The sequence below is a fragment of the Bemisia tabaci genome, chromosome 3 (assembly GCF_918797505.1).
Source record: "Bemisia tabaci chromosome 3, PGI_BMITA_v3".
NCBI lineage: Eukaryota > Metazoa > Arthropoda > Insecta > Hemiptera > Aleyrodidae > Bemisia > Bemisia tabaci.
The window spans coordinates 42642210-42661411 of NC_092795.1; the positions used below are offsets into that span (position 1 = coordinate 42642210).

General features: G+C 36.0%; 1 protein-coding gene across 6 annotated transcripts in view; it reads right to left on the bottom strand.

Annotated features, from left to right (window-relative positions):
* The window catches only part of yem (yemanuclein), a 46013-nt gene that overhangs the window by 17666 nt on the left and 9145 nt on the right, over positions 1-19202 (bottom strand). For 4 of the 6 annotated variants that reach the window (XM_072298404.1, XM_019052333.2, XM_019052331.2 and 1 more), the window contains exons 5-13: positions 18945-19079; positions 17293-17515; positions 15963-16100; positions 12912-13188; positions 11394-11549; positions 7244-7324; positions 5331-5432; positions 4079-4255; positions 2287-3280 (exon numbers count right to left, since the gene is read on the bottom strand). In XM_072298404.1, the coding sequence (XP_072154505.1) occupies positions 2287-3280; positions 4079-4255; positions 5331-5432; positions 7244-7324; positions 11394-11549; positions 12912-13188; positions 15963-16100; positions 17293-17515; positions 18945-19079 (2283 nt within the window). The remainder of the gene's footprint in view (positions 1-2286; positions 3281-4078; positions 4256-5330; positions 5433-7243; positions 7325-11393; positions 11550-12911; positions 13189-15962; positions 16101-17292; positions 17516-18944; positions 19080-19202) is intronic. The other 2 variants (XM_019052334.2, XM_019052332.2) reach the window with 2 other exon arrangements.

Here is a 19202-nt window from a genome sequence, read left to right on the forward strand (position 1 = left end):
GGATGAAAAATCAGCTTCTGAGACTTCAATGGGAAACTCACTCTATTCTCTTGATTGGGTTCTAAATTTACTATTGTACCAAAAGATGCCATAAATTTTCCTTCTCATCCAGCAATTTTTTGCTGTGAACATTACAGAGTAGAATTCTATGTAGTTTTTTCTCAGAACAAAGATTCTTGAGCTGCAAACTTCAACCTTCTATGACTCATAGTTCGGCTTGACATTTCACGGCATTTTTACCCCAAAATTCTTTCAGAATTCTACTCTATACTCTGATACCAATAACTCAGTTTGGTCTTTTCGTGGAGAGAGGTCCACTTTCCTGTAGAAGACTGTAATTCTTGGACAATTTTTTCTCCTTTTGACCGGAATTATTAGATGGAATTAAAAGACAGTAAAATCCGAACTTAACATAAGAATGGGTCAGTTGAGAGCTCTGAAGGGTTTGCACTGTAAATAGTTGATTTCCACAGTTTATGGTATGAAAAGAACAATGTGCTCGGAGAAACTGCAAGAAAAATCAAGACAAGACAAGTGCTTTCATTTTTGAGACCTTTTAAAACGTTTTTGAATCGTCTTGATTGCTGCCGTTACCTACATTTGAATTTATGCATCATAGATGGAAAATTGCAGCAGAAACACCTACCTACTAACTACCATCACACTGCTGTTTAAAGTTTTTTTGACATCTCATTCGATGTTAAGTTTGTTCTGTGGTGTTGTGATAACCTGAGCTTAAATTACACTATGCAAAGATTTTGATTGTTACATGTGCTAACAATGCTAACAATTTATGAAGAGGACTATTCTGCCGTGCTAAGCGAGAACGCCGTAAATCCATCAAGATTTTCCCGCGTTTTTGGAGCTTAATACTTTATAAAATAAAAACTATTTTACCCATGATCCTTAAATTTTCAGGTTAAATTCTTGACAGTATTTTCAAAAGAATTCTGTAATAAAATTGTTCCAAGGTACACAAGTTTTTCTGCTATGATACGTTGTTTCCAAAAAAATTAAAATGTCGTTTACAGCGTTTTTGCGTTGCACGGCAGTATTGTACATCTAGCTGTAAAAAAAGACAAACAGCTGGACCAGAGAAAGACCTATTGGCGGTCACTTCTTGCAGACATACATTTGCTTTTTCAAAGTCTGATTCAATTATTTTGGGCATTTTGCAAAAATTGGAGAGGAACACAAGTTTTTCAATGATGCTCGTAATGGATAATATTGGAAAAAGATTCTGAGAGAAATCACTCTTCTAAAACCAACAGCTTAGCCTATGATCTTCTGCTAATCATCAACACTCAGCAGCACTGCTGTATATTCTTCCACTACAGATTCCGTCACCATATTGATCATGACGCGTAAATTCAAAAGCAACAAGAGAGCGCAGCTCAAACCCCATGGCTTCCCTAACTTTTTGAACTTAAGAGCGAGCTTTTCTCCTGATTGCCGTTATCAAAAAGAGTTAGAAAAAAATTATGAGCTCGGTTCACTTAATAATTTCCAATGACACAAAAAAAAAATGACTCAACTGACCCATTGGAGTATTGAGTAAAAAACATCATCGCATGCAATTAATTTCAGGCATTCACGCATGTCAACATCAAGAGTAACAAAGGAGAGGGAGCAACAATCATGAAAATTTCCAAAATTTTTGCCCCCCCCCCCCAAAAAAAAAGAAAAAATCTAAAATTAATTTGGGATAGAAAATGAGGCAGAGAATCTAATTTTGTAGAGTACGTTGGATTTGAAAAACTTTTTAAACGTGAGTAATGATGATCAGAGTTGGATTTATAAGCTTTTGGTTGTGAAGTTAAACTCTTCAGGCCAAGTACAGAAATTTTATCTCCGTCCATGAGACATGTTAAATCAAATGAGCTGGAAAACAGTGGCACCATTGTTTAGTTGAATCTCATGATTTTTTTCATTTCGCAATTATGAAACCAGATCTGTCAAAAGTCATCATCATTTCTCGCAGCACTCTAAAATTATTCCTGAGTCTGATCCGGCTGAGAAATCCAATGATCCAACCTATCAGTTGAAAAATTGAAAGTCAGCTTCGCCTATTGTGTCCCATAGATAGAGATAACATTTATTTATGATAATAATTAATGATGAATTTTTAATGATGTTGAATGAAAAACTTCTAGGCAAGATAAAAATAGGAGAGTAGGGAGGTGATGGTATTTAGAGCTCTCCTAAGTGGCATAATTGAATTAAGGTGAGTATGGAATCAAACGAAATTTTAGTGATTTTCAGCACACGTTATCAAAGTAAGGTTACCTTTGGAGAGATATGAGAAGAGACAGAAGTTGGCGGAGAGACGAATGTGGTATTTCGTGAGACGCAGCTCCTGTTTTTGACACCACCTCGGTCCGCCGACACTTCATATGAGGATGTGACTAATGGCGATGCGGAGACACTCAGTGACTTAACGGGAGAGACGTGCAGAGCACCAGCATTCGAGGCGAACGGTGGGCTCATACTCATCGGGTGCTGATGTGAGTTTGAGTTCGTATAATGGACGTTTTTGAAGTATGTCATAGACGAGCTAGTAGAGATTGGCATGGGTGGGCACATTGGATTCTGAGGGTCGTTTAAGTGCTTCAGATGTGGCCCCAAGGACGCGTGAGCAGGGAGGGGGGGCAGAGACGTTCGGGGAGGAACTTGCGAGAGGTTTGACGCAGGTACAAAGTTTGCAGAGAAGCTCGCTCTGCTTGAATTGTTACTTGTATAACTGGCAGCACTTACCGTTTCGGGGGTTTTGTTCGGACTAACAGAAGTTTTACCCGGCGACAAGTCTAGGACTTGGTCGTTGGATTTTGAATACTGCGGAACTGACCGACTGCATGACTCTCTCTTGGAGAGATCCATGAGATGGTCAATGTTGAAGTTATTCCTACTTATCACAGTTTCTGTCTTTTTGTTCTCGTTTTCTAAGTTAAGTTTCTCTTTGGGCGATTGACTGGTTTGTAGCTGCGGACTTGTTGACGCTTTGCAGTTTTGTTGAGAATTTGGTGAGATGGCTGATGTTATTTTTGAGAGTAGATCTATCGGATCCGAGAACATGTCCATTTCTGGTAATGAGGTTTCTTTGAATTTGTCTTTCACTGAGTTAGCTGCTGGTAGTTTCCTCAACTGGGTTGGTTCAGGTACGGTTGAGAGAGGGGTAGGAGTAGAGTTGGTAGAGACAGGGGTGCTTGAATTGTTAATAGCAACAGCGGAGTTTATCTTTTTCTGATAATTCGTCGTTGGTGTGTTCTTTTTAGAAAAGTTCCTGTAGAGGAGAATAGAACAAAAATTGTAGTATTATGGTTTGATATAATATAATTTTTTTTCTTAGGGTTGGATTTTCAGCATGATGATATGAGTTCGTTATTTGTTAAGAAAGTATGGAGTGTTTAAAGGCTTAAAAATCAAGAGCAGTTTCTCAGACTGATTCAAAAAAACCTAGCACACAAGAATTCAATTCAAATTACCTGACATTCAAACCTCCCTCTGTTCAGATAGTGATTTAAAAAATGAACAAAAATAAAAAAGCAGCATCTTTTCTTGGCATCTATGAATTAAATTAGCAAAGTCATTCATTTTCATTTATAAATTGAAGATGAGAATGATAATTACTTTGGCGGCAGGTTAAATCGAGTTAGCTGGTAGTTACAGAATGCATTAAAACTTGGAAAAAATATGTTTGTATGATTATTAATCCACCAAAAGAAAGTCAACAATTAGTGCAGAGCTTATCATCGCCCCTCTGATGTAAGAGCGTAAATCAGTTTCCCTTGTGAGCCCTGTTTTACATATCAACCACTGGTTTCTGGGGTTCAAGCGGCAATCCAGATATGCCCCTACATTGGAAGAGCGACTTCATATATCTGATTCAATAGTATGCAAAAGAACCCACAAGTTACATTAATACTTCATACCAGACAGAACAATTTGAAGAATGCTTGCCATGCATGAGCACTCTTTAAAAATCATGATTATGGTTAGGGAGGTACATTCCTGAGAACTTAGAAAAAATGAGCTCTTTTCTTCGTTAGTGACACATATGCGATAAGGTTAGGATACGTACGCAAGCTCCAGATCAGCTACTTTAAGAATAGTGGAGACTTTCATCCACCCATGAGGCCATAGGGGTTTTAATTTATTGGCTACAAATTTTTGAACAAAATCTTCTACTGTGTCTTTCCTTGATTTTACTAGTTTGAAAATTCGCAGCTGGACTTCTAAAATTTGCCGAACATAACTCCTAAGAAAAAATAGGTACAAAGATTAGAAAATTACAATGTTATCTGAGGACTATGGGAGATAAAAGCATATCCAAGATAATCCAAGTTACTTCAACTCTAACCTAGAGGATCGACAGTTCTCCCGGGAAGATTGCCGATGAACTGAAGCCAGTTTGGCTCTTCCTCTCGCATGTAGCAGAGGCACCAGTTAACATACCACCCTAAAAACCTTTGACTGTCCAGAAATTGAAGTTTGGTTTGAATTCACAAGACAAATTTGAGCCCAAAAATAAATTTTCTGGAGTTCACACAGACCCTTCAAAATTCGACAAAAATTACATTAGTTTAATTGGGAGAAAGACAAACCATACAGTTTGAGGGTGTAGAAATGTGACAAATCCGATAAAATCTTACATTTCTTCATACAAGGCAAGTAGGCAGGATTTAAGCATACACAAAATAAAAAAAAAATCTTGTTTCGATCATGCTGCTCCTGGCTTGGGCAGCCGCGCTTGACAGAACCAACAGCAACATTACCACTCCCCTCGATTTTTTCACTCCTACACTCTCTGAAGATACTTCAAAGGAACAGAGTGGAGGATTTCACTGCGTTTAAGACTTTCATAGGCTACAAACACATCTTAGCTACACAGCTTGTTTTTCTCCCGTCTGCACCAACATAAAGTTTAAAATAATTTTGAAAAAAATAACAACCTTAAAAATTCGATTTTTTGGCTCATGTTTCTGAATTAAAGACAACAAGTTGTCGTTAGCCTCTAGATTCATCTCAAATAAACTGCTGCTCCCTGGGACAGGCACCCGCACCTTCTTTTACTAAGTTGTGAGCATGTTTTGACACAAACTGCGGGTCGATCATTGAATCCATAAAAAAACAGCTATTGTGAATTAAGGTAGTTCTTTGGTAACTAGAATCATTGACGAGAATTTTACTGTAGTTTCCAGTGGCATCATTTGTAGCACATTTAGGGATTATGGAGGAACCACTCCGAGATAACAGCTTTATTTTTTGTGGTAAACCCACCATTAAAGATAGCCTAAATGAAAGATATAAGACTTAAAAAATATTGGACTCACTTGAGCTCATCATTCCAAGGGAAGGATCGACGAGGAACTTTTGTTTTAGGTCGAGTTTCTGAGTTACTTGATGCACAACCACTGACTGAATCTTCGATGTACCTGTAAGTTCAAAAAAACACGATGAAAAAAACTCACCAACATTCTCAGAAAGAGATGAACTGAGAGAAAATTAATATGATGTCAAAAATAATTTTTAAATAGATTTAAAAATTTTAAAGCAAATAGTACAAAATGGGGATACTTGACAATTTTAAAAATCTGCATTTTGTACCCATCACTTAGTTCGGAATGTGCTTAAGCCTGCTTTTCAACTGACAAACAAACCTTTTATAGCATTTGGACATTGTTACAGTGAGGAATACCTCTTAGAACTCTTTTTACATGACTATGTCATAATTCAGGAGGCAGTGGTTTGTTACCAAGTGATAAAGATTCATTAATGCAGTTAGCATACAAATCTTCTGAAGTGTGTTTTTTAAACAGTAAGTATGTATGGGATTCGGTGTATCTAACCTTGGTAAGAATTTGTATCAGCAAGAAATAGATTTTCATGGGATGTCCGAATCAACGGCACACATGAAAATCACGTACTTTACCAGTCCTGCATTTTTAGTGGGAGATTTATTTCCATTTTATTTATTGATGCTCTTTTCACATGATGAAAATGGGAAACTTATAAAATGCAATAAAAGGTAAAAAAAATATGGTAAAATATAGAAAATAAATACGGTATAAAAAACAGAGAAGAAAAGAGACATTTCAACCACTAGGGATAAGCCATGTGCACTGGAAGAATATGTCTCTTGCGGAAGTTGTTTGTATAAATGGAGATTTAATATAAAAGCAACAAAATATTTCTTCATACAATTTCTTAATTTCAAAAATATTTGCTTAAAATTCTGCGATTCAACCAATACCGAAGTCCAATATTACCCTTTAAATGTTATATGCATTACTAAGCCTTGACCTGAAGTCATCATTTGGCTAAGGAATTGAAATTGAGATTTTTTGCTGCGGATTATGGGCACACCAAGTGGATAGATCATGAAATGAGCATGCGTGATTGCTTACCAGTAATAGTTATGCACCTCCCAATAAATATGAGGACTGTGGCAAAAGAAAATAAATTTGTTTAGGGTCAAGTTTTGAAATACAGTAGAAACTTGATCCGAAGGATTTTAAAGATATCTAAGGAGAGGCAGAACCACAAGATTATAATTGTTTTTTGAAAAATTATTAATTCTTCTCTTTGAAATTTTGGGTATTTCAATTCTGATAGGGAGAGAGGAGAAGTGCAATGAAGTATTCATCGATGTATTTTCTGAGCATTGTTTTAAATAAATCAACTTGATTGATTGACATTTCAAAAAGAAGTTAATATAGTACTGTGTAAGGGGGAGGGGTCCTACATCCAATAATCCTCTTGATCAAGATTCTACTGTATGGTGACCCATATAATTGGTAGGTCTACTGCCGAAAATGCATGTTCTTTCGGTTGATCAGGATAACAATGATTTACCATTTGGTATTTTATTTTTTCCTGATAGAAAGGATGCCGCAAAGGACTACACATTTCTGTAAAAAAGCGCAGACTAATTTTTTTGTTCTGTATTGTATAAGAGGGTTTCATGAACAATGTTAGTTTTCGTTTCTTTCACTATCACTATATATCATACAATATTCTCAGCCATAGCAGCTGTGATAGGGTGGGGTGGGACAAATTTTCTGCAGAATTACATCCTTCAAATATACAATTTCAAGAGCATTCACGATGACAGACCAATTTTGCACACATCCTTCCTTAGAAATGGAAGAATCATTGAGTAAAATTTGACTCCTCACGGAGAATTCTTCATTACAAGAATTTTGTAATGTTTTATAAGGCATCGAAGGGGTAAAGAGTCACTTACTTTTCCTTGCTTGCTTTTTGACATGCCTCTGAGTGTTTTTCCAGGATTGAAGGCATTATTCGATCAACTGCTACCTTCAAACTATAAACAGATAAATTTTGAAATGAATCAATTACTAACCAATAAGGTTAAGCCAATTTTTCTACAGAATAATGTGTTGTTTCCGGCACAAAGGAATGTGTCTCATTGGCGCTGTTTCAGTATTTCTACAAATATTTCATATTTTCATGGGAGCCTTTCTCTCAAATCAGTCCAAAAATTTTAGAGCCATTCCTTGCAAGGGTAAAAAAAAATTCACAAGAAATTTCAGGGAAATCTATGAAACGATTCTCCAGGAAGCAAATAAAATGGAAGTACAAAATACTGAAACGGTGCAATCGAGATACGTTCCCTCCAGCGAAAGACAATGAATTGTCATATCTTATGGGGCAAAGAAAAACATCAATTTATGACATTGAATAGGGGATGGAAAAATAAATTAGATTTATTCTTTTCTGTGTGAAAAAAAGGCTTAAATTTTTTCAAAGCCATTTGCAGCAAGAGGTACAGCGATTGACAAGAAAAATTTCATTTGTATTTATAATTGACTTGTTATTATTGAGTATTACTATTCTATTCCAGAAATATGCATTGGACCTTTGTGGAATGACAAAATGGACCAGCAGACAAGACACAAAAAGCATTCTAGTACTTGTTTTTTGACAGAATTTTACGTAGAACTCAATTCGCACGACAAAAATTACTGAAATCAACTCTATGTTACAAATAGGGCTATTTGAATACTTGCGAATCGCAAATATTTACTTCATCTGACTCGCGCACTATTCGCAAACTGCAAAAATTCTAGCCGTTGCGGATAAGTGAATCTCCGACCCAATATTTTCGAATTTTAGCAACTTTCATAATACTTGCGAATTTTCACACTTAAAAAAGTTATTTTAAATTTTTCGTATTACAATTTGTGGTTGTGAATAGTTGACTTAAATGATTTGCTATTTGCAAATAATGGGCAAAATTATTCCCTATTTGTTTTGTTTGAAGAACTCACTATTTTCACAGCCCTAGATAATGATGTTTTTATTTTACATTTGATACAGAAAATTTGAATGGCCTAGTGGCAAGAAAAACAATACTCTACAATAGTCAAATCACACACTACAATTAGTGGGGCCGATAAGCATAACAATCGTGCACTTCTGGAAGAAAGCATGAAAATTTCAGGGATTCATCTCTACCCTATAGACATTCGATTCAGACATAGACCCCAAAAATCTGAGCCCCCTGGGGGGGCAGGGGGGCCCCCAAATTTTGAATTTTGAATAACTACTGAACGGCTAATGTTATCGTAATTTTTTTTAAGCAGGACGATAGGAAATTTTATCAGGAACAAAAATGGTTCCTATGAATTTTTCTGTGGGATCGATATTTAAGGCGTGAAACGGGAAAAACCATCGGGGGACGGGGAGCCGGCCGTTCTGAGGCAGATCCGCGCGCTGCCCTGTTTGCCCGGGACGCGCGCGGCGGCGCAGTACGGTGTTACCGATCGACGAAACAGCCGCTTGTCTTGGTTTAATCTCAACGATGCGCAGTTTTAAAAGTATTGTGAATATATCGTACTACCTATAAAGCCTTAAAATAGGGCTTAACTTATGCAGGTAATATATGTATACAAGCGAGCGCAAGGCAACAGAAAGAGAAGGGGTTAAGTGCTGGAGTTCCGAATTGTTTTGTTGTATGGGTTTGTCAAGTTTTATTACAGCATCCGAGATAACTGCATCAGACATCAGTTGAACGGAATAAAATCTAAGGCACAGTTGTTTCGGGAAAGGGGGGGGGGGGCTAAAAGTCACAAATCTTATTTGTGTACCACGATGACCTGAAAAATGATTTTAAAGTGTTTTTCTTTCTCTTTCTCTCGGTGCTGCGACATCAGGATGGTATCTAAATATGCTTACTTAAGACAGGGAGCCTAATTTTGTAAACAATGAGCATACATAAAAACATGCTTATTCTCCTCTCTTTCAGGAACATTTTGGTACATCATTGCTACGTATAGGCATTTTTTAACCACCTTCAAAACTTGCTCCAAAAAAACGGCAAAAGAATCTTGAGAAAGCTTGATAGGGATGAATGACCCCCAAAAAACCTTTGTTGGACTGCTTCTTGTACAGTACAAAGAATATTATTATTAAGTAATAAGTAATAACTAGCCGCCGTATCCGCTAATCTGTCAAAACGGTCCATTTGAGTGATAGGAAGTCGCGCCTAAGTACTGGGAACCTATCCTGCTCTTATGTCAGCGCATCATAGGTACGATATTCCGCAATCTCGGTAATTTTGACTGATTTTTTATATTTTGATGATAAATTAACCTTTTGATAATCTCTAAAGCTGATTCGATCAGTGTTATAATGTACGATAAAGTTTAAGGTGTACGTTTTGTGCATTGCATATTTTGCAAGTCCCGTTTCTTGAAAATTGTCTCCGACATACTTACCTAGAACTCTTCCATGAGCTCCATACAAATCAAAAATCGGTACGAGATTTGCGGGTTGAAAAAGAAGAAATGCAATGAATTTCTTCCTGAGGCCTGGTCCTTCTCAGAGGTTCTTTAAAGAATCAGAACCTGCATGATAAATAAATTTCCTCCTATATTAATATTTTTTTCAATACAAATGTTACCAACTCCACTCTAAATTCCATACAACAAAATGTAAGATAATATACATGGATTTTTTTTTTACTGCTCATTCCATTTTCTATGTGTCGTGGTAAGTACCAATAATATCTTCAAGGATGACTCGATAAAAAGAGGCGATAGTATTCAGATAGCTTCTTTTTTATCATTTATTTAATGTATTGTTCTATTTTTTTTGAAATATGCATATTTGTTAAATAACTGAAAAAATGGGGAGTTCATGAAAATGAAAACTTCTATTGACTGGCTGGAGGGAAAAAGAGGAGAAAAGAACATTGTCGGAATGTTCCGTATGAATCAGTACCTATCCAATGGCGAGAAACCAATGAACATGAACGTAAAACGATATTTCCTTCATTTTGAAGGAAATCTGGTAACCTTATAGTGTCGAAGGGACTGTGGAGCCCCCCTCTCCTCCCTTCTCACTCTTCAATTAATGTCTCTACCAAGTTTTGCAAAATTCATGGTTATGTAAGCAGCTCATTGTCTTATTCGCCGAAAGTAACATGAAAAATAAGCTAAAAATAAGTTACGAAGGATCCGCCATTTCCAATAGTCATGAAAAAGTGGGTCAAAATCGTATTAAAACTTGTTATTTCGCTCTAATATCTTAAAAAAAGATGTAATCCTGTACAAAACTTACGTGAGGAAAGGGTAATTTACTCTGTAATGAGGTCGGAAAAGCTCTGCATTCAGAGAAAACAAGACGCGTGATGCGCGATGAGCGATGACCGATCCCTCTGACTCGGCGCTCTCACATTGGTGTATTTCGCTTTTGCTTGTTTTTATGTATTACTATAATAAAAAGTAGAGCTTATATTACTGAGAAAAAGTATTTAGGCAGTACGGTAAATGCATTATTATTTTTAAAACTGCGCATCGTTGAGATTAAACCAAGACAAGCGGCTGTTTCGTCGATCGGTAACACCGTACTGCGCCGCCGCGCGCGTCCCGGGCAAACAGGGCAGCGCGCGGATCTGCCTCAGAACGGCCGGCTCCCCGTCCCCCGATGGTTTTTCCCGTTTCACGCCTTAAATATTGATCCCACAGAAAAATTCATAGGAACCATTTTTGTTCCTGATAAAATTTCCTATCGTCCTGCTTAAAAAAAATTACGATAACATTAGCCGTTCAGTAGTTATTCAAAATTCAAAATTTGGGGGCCCCCCTGCCCCCCCAGGGGACTCAGATTTTTGGGGTCTATGTCTGAATCGAATGTCTATAGGGTAGAGATGAATCCCTGAAATTTTCATGCTTTCTTCCAGAAGTGCACGATTCTTATGATATTTTCCACTTATCGGCCCCACTAAATGGTTTTGGCAGGCTTTTGAATTGAGCATTGCTTCTTTCCCACCCTGAATTGTTCAAAGAGCAAACAACTTGCTATGCTTGCTATGGCAAGGTAGGTGGTTTAGGTTTGACCTGAAATGCAGTTACATAAATATGACATACTCTTTAATAAGTGATTCTAATTTTTTTCCTTCTACATCAATGAGTAAGTTTTTGGCTCGCTTCATCAGCGTTTCTTTCCCACAAGGAACAAAACACGCAAGGTGTGCATAAATTTGGTGCCTTGACAGATCCAAGTCTCGAGATTTACATTCCAATCTGAAAACAGAAAAAGGCTGGAGTTGCAGCATTATTTAACCCATTTGCATGCATAGACAAGTATACTTGTCAGTGCTGTCCTGAGACAACTGTTCATTGACAAGGTAACTCATGCAGTTGTTATGCGATTATTCGTGTTTTGATGCTTGATTCTTGTAGATTAGCTAAAAATAATAAGATCTGCCCAAAAAGCAATTTTCTACGTTAAATATTAACCGAGATATTGTCCTTAGAAAAGTCATGTTTTGGACGTCATCCATGATGGTAGTGCGTATAATGGTATGTATTACCACGGTGGATGACATCATACATCGAGTTTTTCAAGGCGCAATATCTTGGTTAATATTGAAAGTAGAAAGTTACTGTATGAATAGATCTTATTCTTCTTAGCTAATCTACAAGAATCAAAACACAATTCTGTGACCAGCGCAACTGGCCCATTGCCCAATAGAATGCGCCATGCATATTGTTAAAGAGATCATGAAAGAGTATTCAGTTACTCTCCTAGTTGCTTGTACTGCTAAGTGCAGCAGGCAAAGAATTGCTAGTGCTTGAATAGGTTAAACTAATTATGAGTGGCTTAAGATACATGTAAAAATTTGGAATCTGATGTGGACTCATTCGAGTTATTCAACACTTAGCTTGAGCTTCGTAGATTAGAATACTATTTAGTCCCTATGCTTTAGTTGGGCATGCTAGACAGAAAGACAGCAGCTCTATTTAAGTACTAGCCATCAAAGCTTCTATGATTTTATTACTATATCAAAAGTCTGAAAACAACTCAAACGTAGACGCAACAGAATGGGTCAGTTTTGCTGGTCACAGAATCGTGTTTTGATGCTTGATTTTGTAGATCAGCTAAAAATAATGAGATCCATCCAAACATCCTAACATCCTAGCATTCTAGTCACTTCGTAATGAGATGTCTTTGAAATGTTTCTAGCCCTTAATGATAGTACTGGCTGCGAACATTGTGTTTAGATAAAACTGAATGCTTCTTAAGTTTGTTTCATTTTCCATGAAAAAAGTGTACAATTTTTCCAGAGGTTATACAAAAATGTTGCCAAACATCGCCATAATTCGATGAATTTTTAAACAAATGAACTGAACCAGATGTCATTGGAGAACTAATAATTAAATAAATAGAATGATACCTATTTCAACTAATATAACCGGTGTTCTGCTGGCTTCATTTCTTGGCTCATACAGAGATATTGACATAGACTTTTGGGATAACCGTTGTAGTTAACTTTGTGGTTAGTTAGATATCAATGTTACTAAACCAAATCATTATTGAACAACCATTGGGGAAAAAAGAAGACAAAAAATGGCTGATTTGCAAACAAAAAAAAAACCACTTACCTGAGTAACTCTTTATTAATACTATCTGAGAAAAATTTGCCTTTGCTTAAATGTTGGAATTTGGTTGGGTATTGTTTAATATATTTGATAATTTCTAAAACATCATCAGGTAAGTACGCGGGCAGTGGTACGATGTCCTTATTAGGATGAATGTAAGGATTGGAATTGAGATTCATTTGGTTTGCACTTGTACTAAGGGAAGGAACTTGTGACGACGGTGGACTGACATCAGCCACTTTGTCGCGTGGATCACTCATGTCTCCGTTTCTTGAAAGACCTGGAAAAAAATACCAAAAAAACCCATTAGAAAATTTACAATTGAGAAGTAGGAGCATTCCTGAAAAAAATGAGAGCTCTATTTTTGTTGTCATTATCACATGCACAATGGTGAGTTTACCTTCATTCTATCTTGAATTCCGACTCCCCTTCTTCCTCGCTAAACAAATGTTAATGATAAACTGAAGAAATTCAGTACTCTATTACTCAGACACTTGTCTACATTTTTGAGTTTGCAAACAAATTTTCACTGCCCACATTCCCCTCGTATGGGTAAGGATTTTAGAAAAAAAATTGAGTCTTCAGAATAAGAGAACAATGAAGCACCAGACAAGGTCTGAACTAGAAAAAGATATTGAATGATTTCCTTTCATAGGAGACGGTTCATAAAATACAATGAAAATCTGTAAGATCGATTATAGAGGTTGAAACCTAAAGCAGGTTCTGGGTTTATTAGCTCTTGCGATAATGTTTGTAGCGATTCTCACGGAGAAGACTGTAGTTTTGTCTTTATCGCTCACAGATGCTGATATTTATGACAGCTGTAGGAGCTGGAAGGTTCAAATGCTACCAGGTGAGAATATCATGCAACTCGCTTGAAACAATCGTGCAAACAGACAAAAGTTATCCAACTTTGTAACTTCACCCAAACAATTTTTTTTTTTTTTTTTTCCATTTATCAGATTGAGAACTTGACACAGTGCTTCTTATTTATATAAAATGTACGATGTCAGCAAGGTAAAAATTTAAGTCAGGTTTTTTTTGACACCTTTCCTGAATTTTGACCTCAGCAGCACATATTTTCTTCTGAGAGAAAAACATACTGAACTCAGTAAGTACAACAAAACTGGACAGAAATACTGATGCTCCCATTGATGGCAATGGAGAAATGTCCACAGGATCTTAGATTCCTATCAACAAAGGATCTTCAATATGTTGGTAATCTATTCTATTCGCTCTCACTTGATCCCAATGTATGGCCATCCCTTTTAAAATTTGATTTGAGGCATCCATACTTGTTCTGTGGGTATTTTATCATGGTGTATGCATAGAGCTTTGCCAGAAATTCACATCTACAATATACACATAGATATGCAAGTCATGCATACCTCTTTTGAAATGAACCACGTGATCCCGTAAAAAATTAAGCATCACATTTTGTGTTTCTTCATGAATTTTTACATAAAATACGATGTACGCATTAAAGCTTTCCGAATTCGCAGCAAGTTAGTAAAGAATAGTTTTTGTCTGTGTTAATTCACACTTCTCGCTAATAGAAAAACCAGAATCTACCTGAGTCAAATTCAATTATTAATTTTGGTAAACTTTGCGATACAAGAAATTCTCTTTGTACTAATGTTTTCCCCTGCAAATTTAAAATTACTTTGTATCAAAAGAGGAAAGAAATGTGTGAGAAACTAAGCTCTGGTTATAGGCCTAACATAAATCTTGATATTAAAGGCTGCTTTGATTATGGTTTTTTTTTTTTTTTTTTTTTTTTTTCAAAGTTGGAAGTTTGAATTCGCAGTTTATGATGTAAACTATGCTTTTTTTTTGTTGCTTAAGAGTCAGCTATGCAATTTTTTGATTTGTTCACCATGTTCTGCGTGAAATTTTGATGAGAAAATATGTACTGTGGTGCTTAATTTCTTACCTTGCCTAGTGTTCCATTAGAATAAATGACAATGCATAGGGATTAGAGGAAGCAACAGGGATAGGTTCCTTATTTTGGGACTAAAGGTTGCTTGGTTTTAGAAAGCAAATCTGGCATGAAGTGACCACTAAGAATCCGCAAGTGTGGGTAAAAAGTTACAAAGTTAGAAGTACATCTATATCAAACGGTACATAAAATGATGGAGATGAAGGAATTGACTTAAACAAAAAACAAACAAAACAAAACAAAAAAAGAGAACAAAAGGGAAAGAAAATGATGTGTGGACAGGCTAAAACACAGAGATGATCAGTGTATACAACACATAGAAGATTTGCAGAGTGTAAAAATGTTTTAAGTAAAAGTGACATGAAAGGCAGAAAGCAGATGAGTTCTCTGTCTGATAGTAAGACGATTGGTTTGTGTGATAAGAGACCTTACAGTTGACTTGTGACAATTTAGGAAAATAAGTACGAGTTAGCACCAATAATGCACGTATGTGTGAAATGAGCGAGTAATTCGATTTTTTTGTAAAGTGGATCGCACATAACAGCCCTACAAGGGCGATTGGAAGCTGAGTGATACATCTGTTTCGAATTCAGAATAATGAAAATAATGTTTTTTTCACACCTCAGTGTTTAGGGCTTGCAATTATTGCCATCTACAAGGCTTTACATTATCAGCAATTGAAATATGGTTTGAGAGAAAAAAGAAATATGTGAGGACGTTGATGAGCTATTCTTTTTCCATGGTTTAACAAGACACTTACTCAAAAATATTTCATTTTTGAGTGAATTATTTTTGTGTTTCAAATTCAATTTTCTTTGGTTTGAAAATGCTCCATTAACTTCGTCTCAGGTGCTCACAGTTTTAAAATATGTATTTCTAAAAAAGCCCTTGCAAAACTCCAACTTTGGGTGAAGTTCAACTGTGAATTCCAAAAATACTTGGGACACAAAAAGTTGTTTAAAGTTGTTAAAGTGTAGAACCACACTTAACTCTATATGATCAACTCTTTCAAAAGATAACTCCCAGCCTACATTTGTTAGTTCAGTTTGCTGTTGTCACAAAAATTCAAAAAGAACATGACAGCAAAACATATCCGACAAAGAAGAAAGTCTTACTTGAGGAGGATCTAGAACCATTGCTAATATCACTGTCTCTTTCTAGAATACTACTATCAGTCCTACTAGCAAGAATTACAGACTCAATAACATCATTAACAGAACTGTGCACCCGCAAGGTCTCCTTGTCTGAACACTCTGCAAAATAAAACAAGTGAATCAAGTACTCAGTAGAAAAGTCACCACTGATATAATTCCCATTTCTTTTCCTGAGCTGTGCATCAATAACGACAATGCTAATGAAAAACCCAGGCTAAACAGCATAAGAGCTCCTGAGATCATTTAAACAGACTTTAATTCTGAAAAGAGTGATCACTTGAAGGATTCAAAAGGCAATGTGGTCCTTAATTACTCGCAATTATCCGTTTCATGGTTTATTACTCATCATCAATGGTCATCAAGCTATTTACTGCTGATGGGTTATGTTTTTTCTAAAATTATATTATTTTTATAGAATAGATATAGAATTTATTTTTACTGCATAGGTTCTTGAAATTTGGCTTCATTTCAACCATACAGTAGGGTTGTTTGAGTCAAGTTATTCCTTACAAGAACCTAAAAGAAGATATCATCTGGAGATTTTTGTCCCTGGAGTAATTTTCCATCTCGATTTAAAGCTTTGATGAAATACAATGATAAGGGTCACCGTCAGAAGAAGAATATTCAAGAAGTAGTCATGAGTTCAACCATTTCACTGTTGAGTTTGAAATGCAAGTGTAGGTTTTCTTTAGCCAAATATACTAGCTGAAGAAAAACCATTATCCAAGAGCTAAACACAAGTGTACGCGCATCCATGATTTCATTTGCATTTCCAGCCTGGCACTATCATAGAAAATTCGAACAGAGTTACAAATGCGAACACATCAGAAGTAACTCCCAAAAATGGTTCCCTCCCTGCTAATAAACTTGGTCGTAGCAGGCAGAGGCTTCAAACAACAGTGAGGAGTTAATATAGCAAATTATCGATAAAAGATCTTTGAAGATAAGCGCTCCACTGAATGAGGTTATTAATTAATGTGAATCTTTCATTCTACACTCAGTTTTTCCCATAAGATAGATTACGAGATGAACAAATGATGATCTGGTAGAACACATAAATTTCCAGGACTAACAACAAACAGCTAGCAATAGGTGACGTGTACCTGGTATAAAAAGCATGGAAAAAAGGTTAAAAAAAGTAGTTTTCCACTGAAATTCACTTCCAGAAATATGTGGAAAATTAACCTAAGTATATCTTATGATTTGCCATTTAACCTGCTTGAAGCAGAAATAACCAGGACAGCAAGAAGATTAATAAAAGTTATAATAGAATAAATAAAGGGATATTTACCTGGAGATGCATCTGCTATTCTTTTTTCTTCTAATAATTTCTTTACAGTTAAGGATTTGCTAAGTTTCTTCTTCTTCTTTTCTACATGATTATCGGTGCTGGGATCTAATTTACGCTTTTGTTTTTTCACCCTAATTTCACCATTTGATTTATTCCTAATTTGATCAGTCTCATTTGGTACATTTTCAGACTTCAAATTGTTGACATCCTTTGTTTCTGCAATCTGAAAAAAAAAAAAAAAATCAATGTCAGATTTATCTCAAGATTGACACCACCAGTATACTTAGATTCTAGCTACATACTTAAACCCTTCAATTCATAAATTCAAGTTTTGCAAATCCAACTTCAACTGCAAGGTGCATTTGTGTCATTTTATCAAAGTAAAAATATCAATGCAGAATCCATGAAGATGCATTCATTTCCAAACTTTGGAGAGAGCGTACTTAGATAGTTAGTGTTGACAGAAATTTCATCTGAGTCCTGCAGCTTAAGCCAGCAGTCTGAGTATTTTAGAAACTGGCAAAAACTATAAATGTCTTACAAATGCACAAGACAACAAATTAATTAGAATACTGTAGCCACAAATGCAATTTTTGCAGTTCCTTTAACTAATGAATTAACCAGAGAGTTGTAGAGAACTATAGAGAGATAAAATAAATGAATATCCAGGTTCTTTTTACAAATTTAGTGATACCTTAAATATCTGATCAATTGTGAGGAAAGCCCAAGTCAAAAACCGAAAACGACGGAAAATTGAAAATACATATCATAAAAACTCTTAAAACCGCATAAAATATGTATGGAATATTTATTGAAAAGTATGAGATGACTCATCAGGAGCATTGTTACCCGCCTGTAACTATTTCCCTATCACCCCACACTTGCTATCGTTGTATTACGACGGTGAAACTACCAGACCACGTATCTCGTTTGCGGTGTTTAAAAGTCTCCACTCACATTTTATTTTTTTGAAGGAGATCAAATCAATATCATTCCTTACAATTTTCACAGATTTTTCTCCGCACAAAGAGGAAAAATCATGGAAGTTTTCACAAACTGACGTTGAGTAGTTTTCTATTTAAAAAATAAAGTATGACAGAAAGTCTGCAACATCGCAAACCGAGATACGTGGTTTGGTAGTTTCACCGTCGATTAGCAGTTACATTTCTCTTGGAAAGACAAATATTGACATATTGGCGGTGCTTCATCATCTGCAGATTGCTGATGAGCAGATAATTGAGGTACCACTGTAGCTGATATTTGTTGTTGGGAAATTGACACAAGAATAGTTAAATTTTCAGAAAAGGAGAATATTTGGCAGAGAGAAGTCATTCCTACTATTCACCAGAGGCGGATCCAGCAATTTGGCAACATCGGATTTTTTCCATTTAAACCTATGTTAAATAATCAATTCTTGTCAGAGCACCTGGCCCCTCCAAGAATCGATACATTTCCATAGGTTTAAATGGAGGAAATCCATTGTTGCGAAATTGCTGGATCCGCCAATGCTATTCACAACAGTGCCTAAAATCAGAAACTGAATGATTGTTTCTTATAGAGGTAACTACAAATTCAGAAAAGAGAGCTTTAACTGATACTCTGAAAAGGTTGTTATCACATTAAAAATAATTTTTTTTTTTTTTTTTTTTTACCTTAACTTTATGTTTGGTGGCAGTGTGATTTTCTTCTCGGCTGTCATCTTTATCTACATCTTCTTCCTCTTCTTCTTCTTCATTTTCGCTCTTCTCTGATTCTTCAGAGTCACTAACTATAGCTTTGGCAGCTCTCTGAAAATGAGAAAGAAAAATTGTATGAGCTTGTAAAGAAAAAAGACAAAATTAATTAGTTGCGCTGCTTTGGAATTAGAAATGGTATCTTCCGTTTGTAAAAGTGTTAATGCACTCCAATGG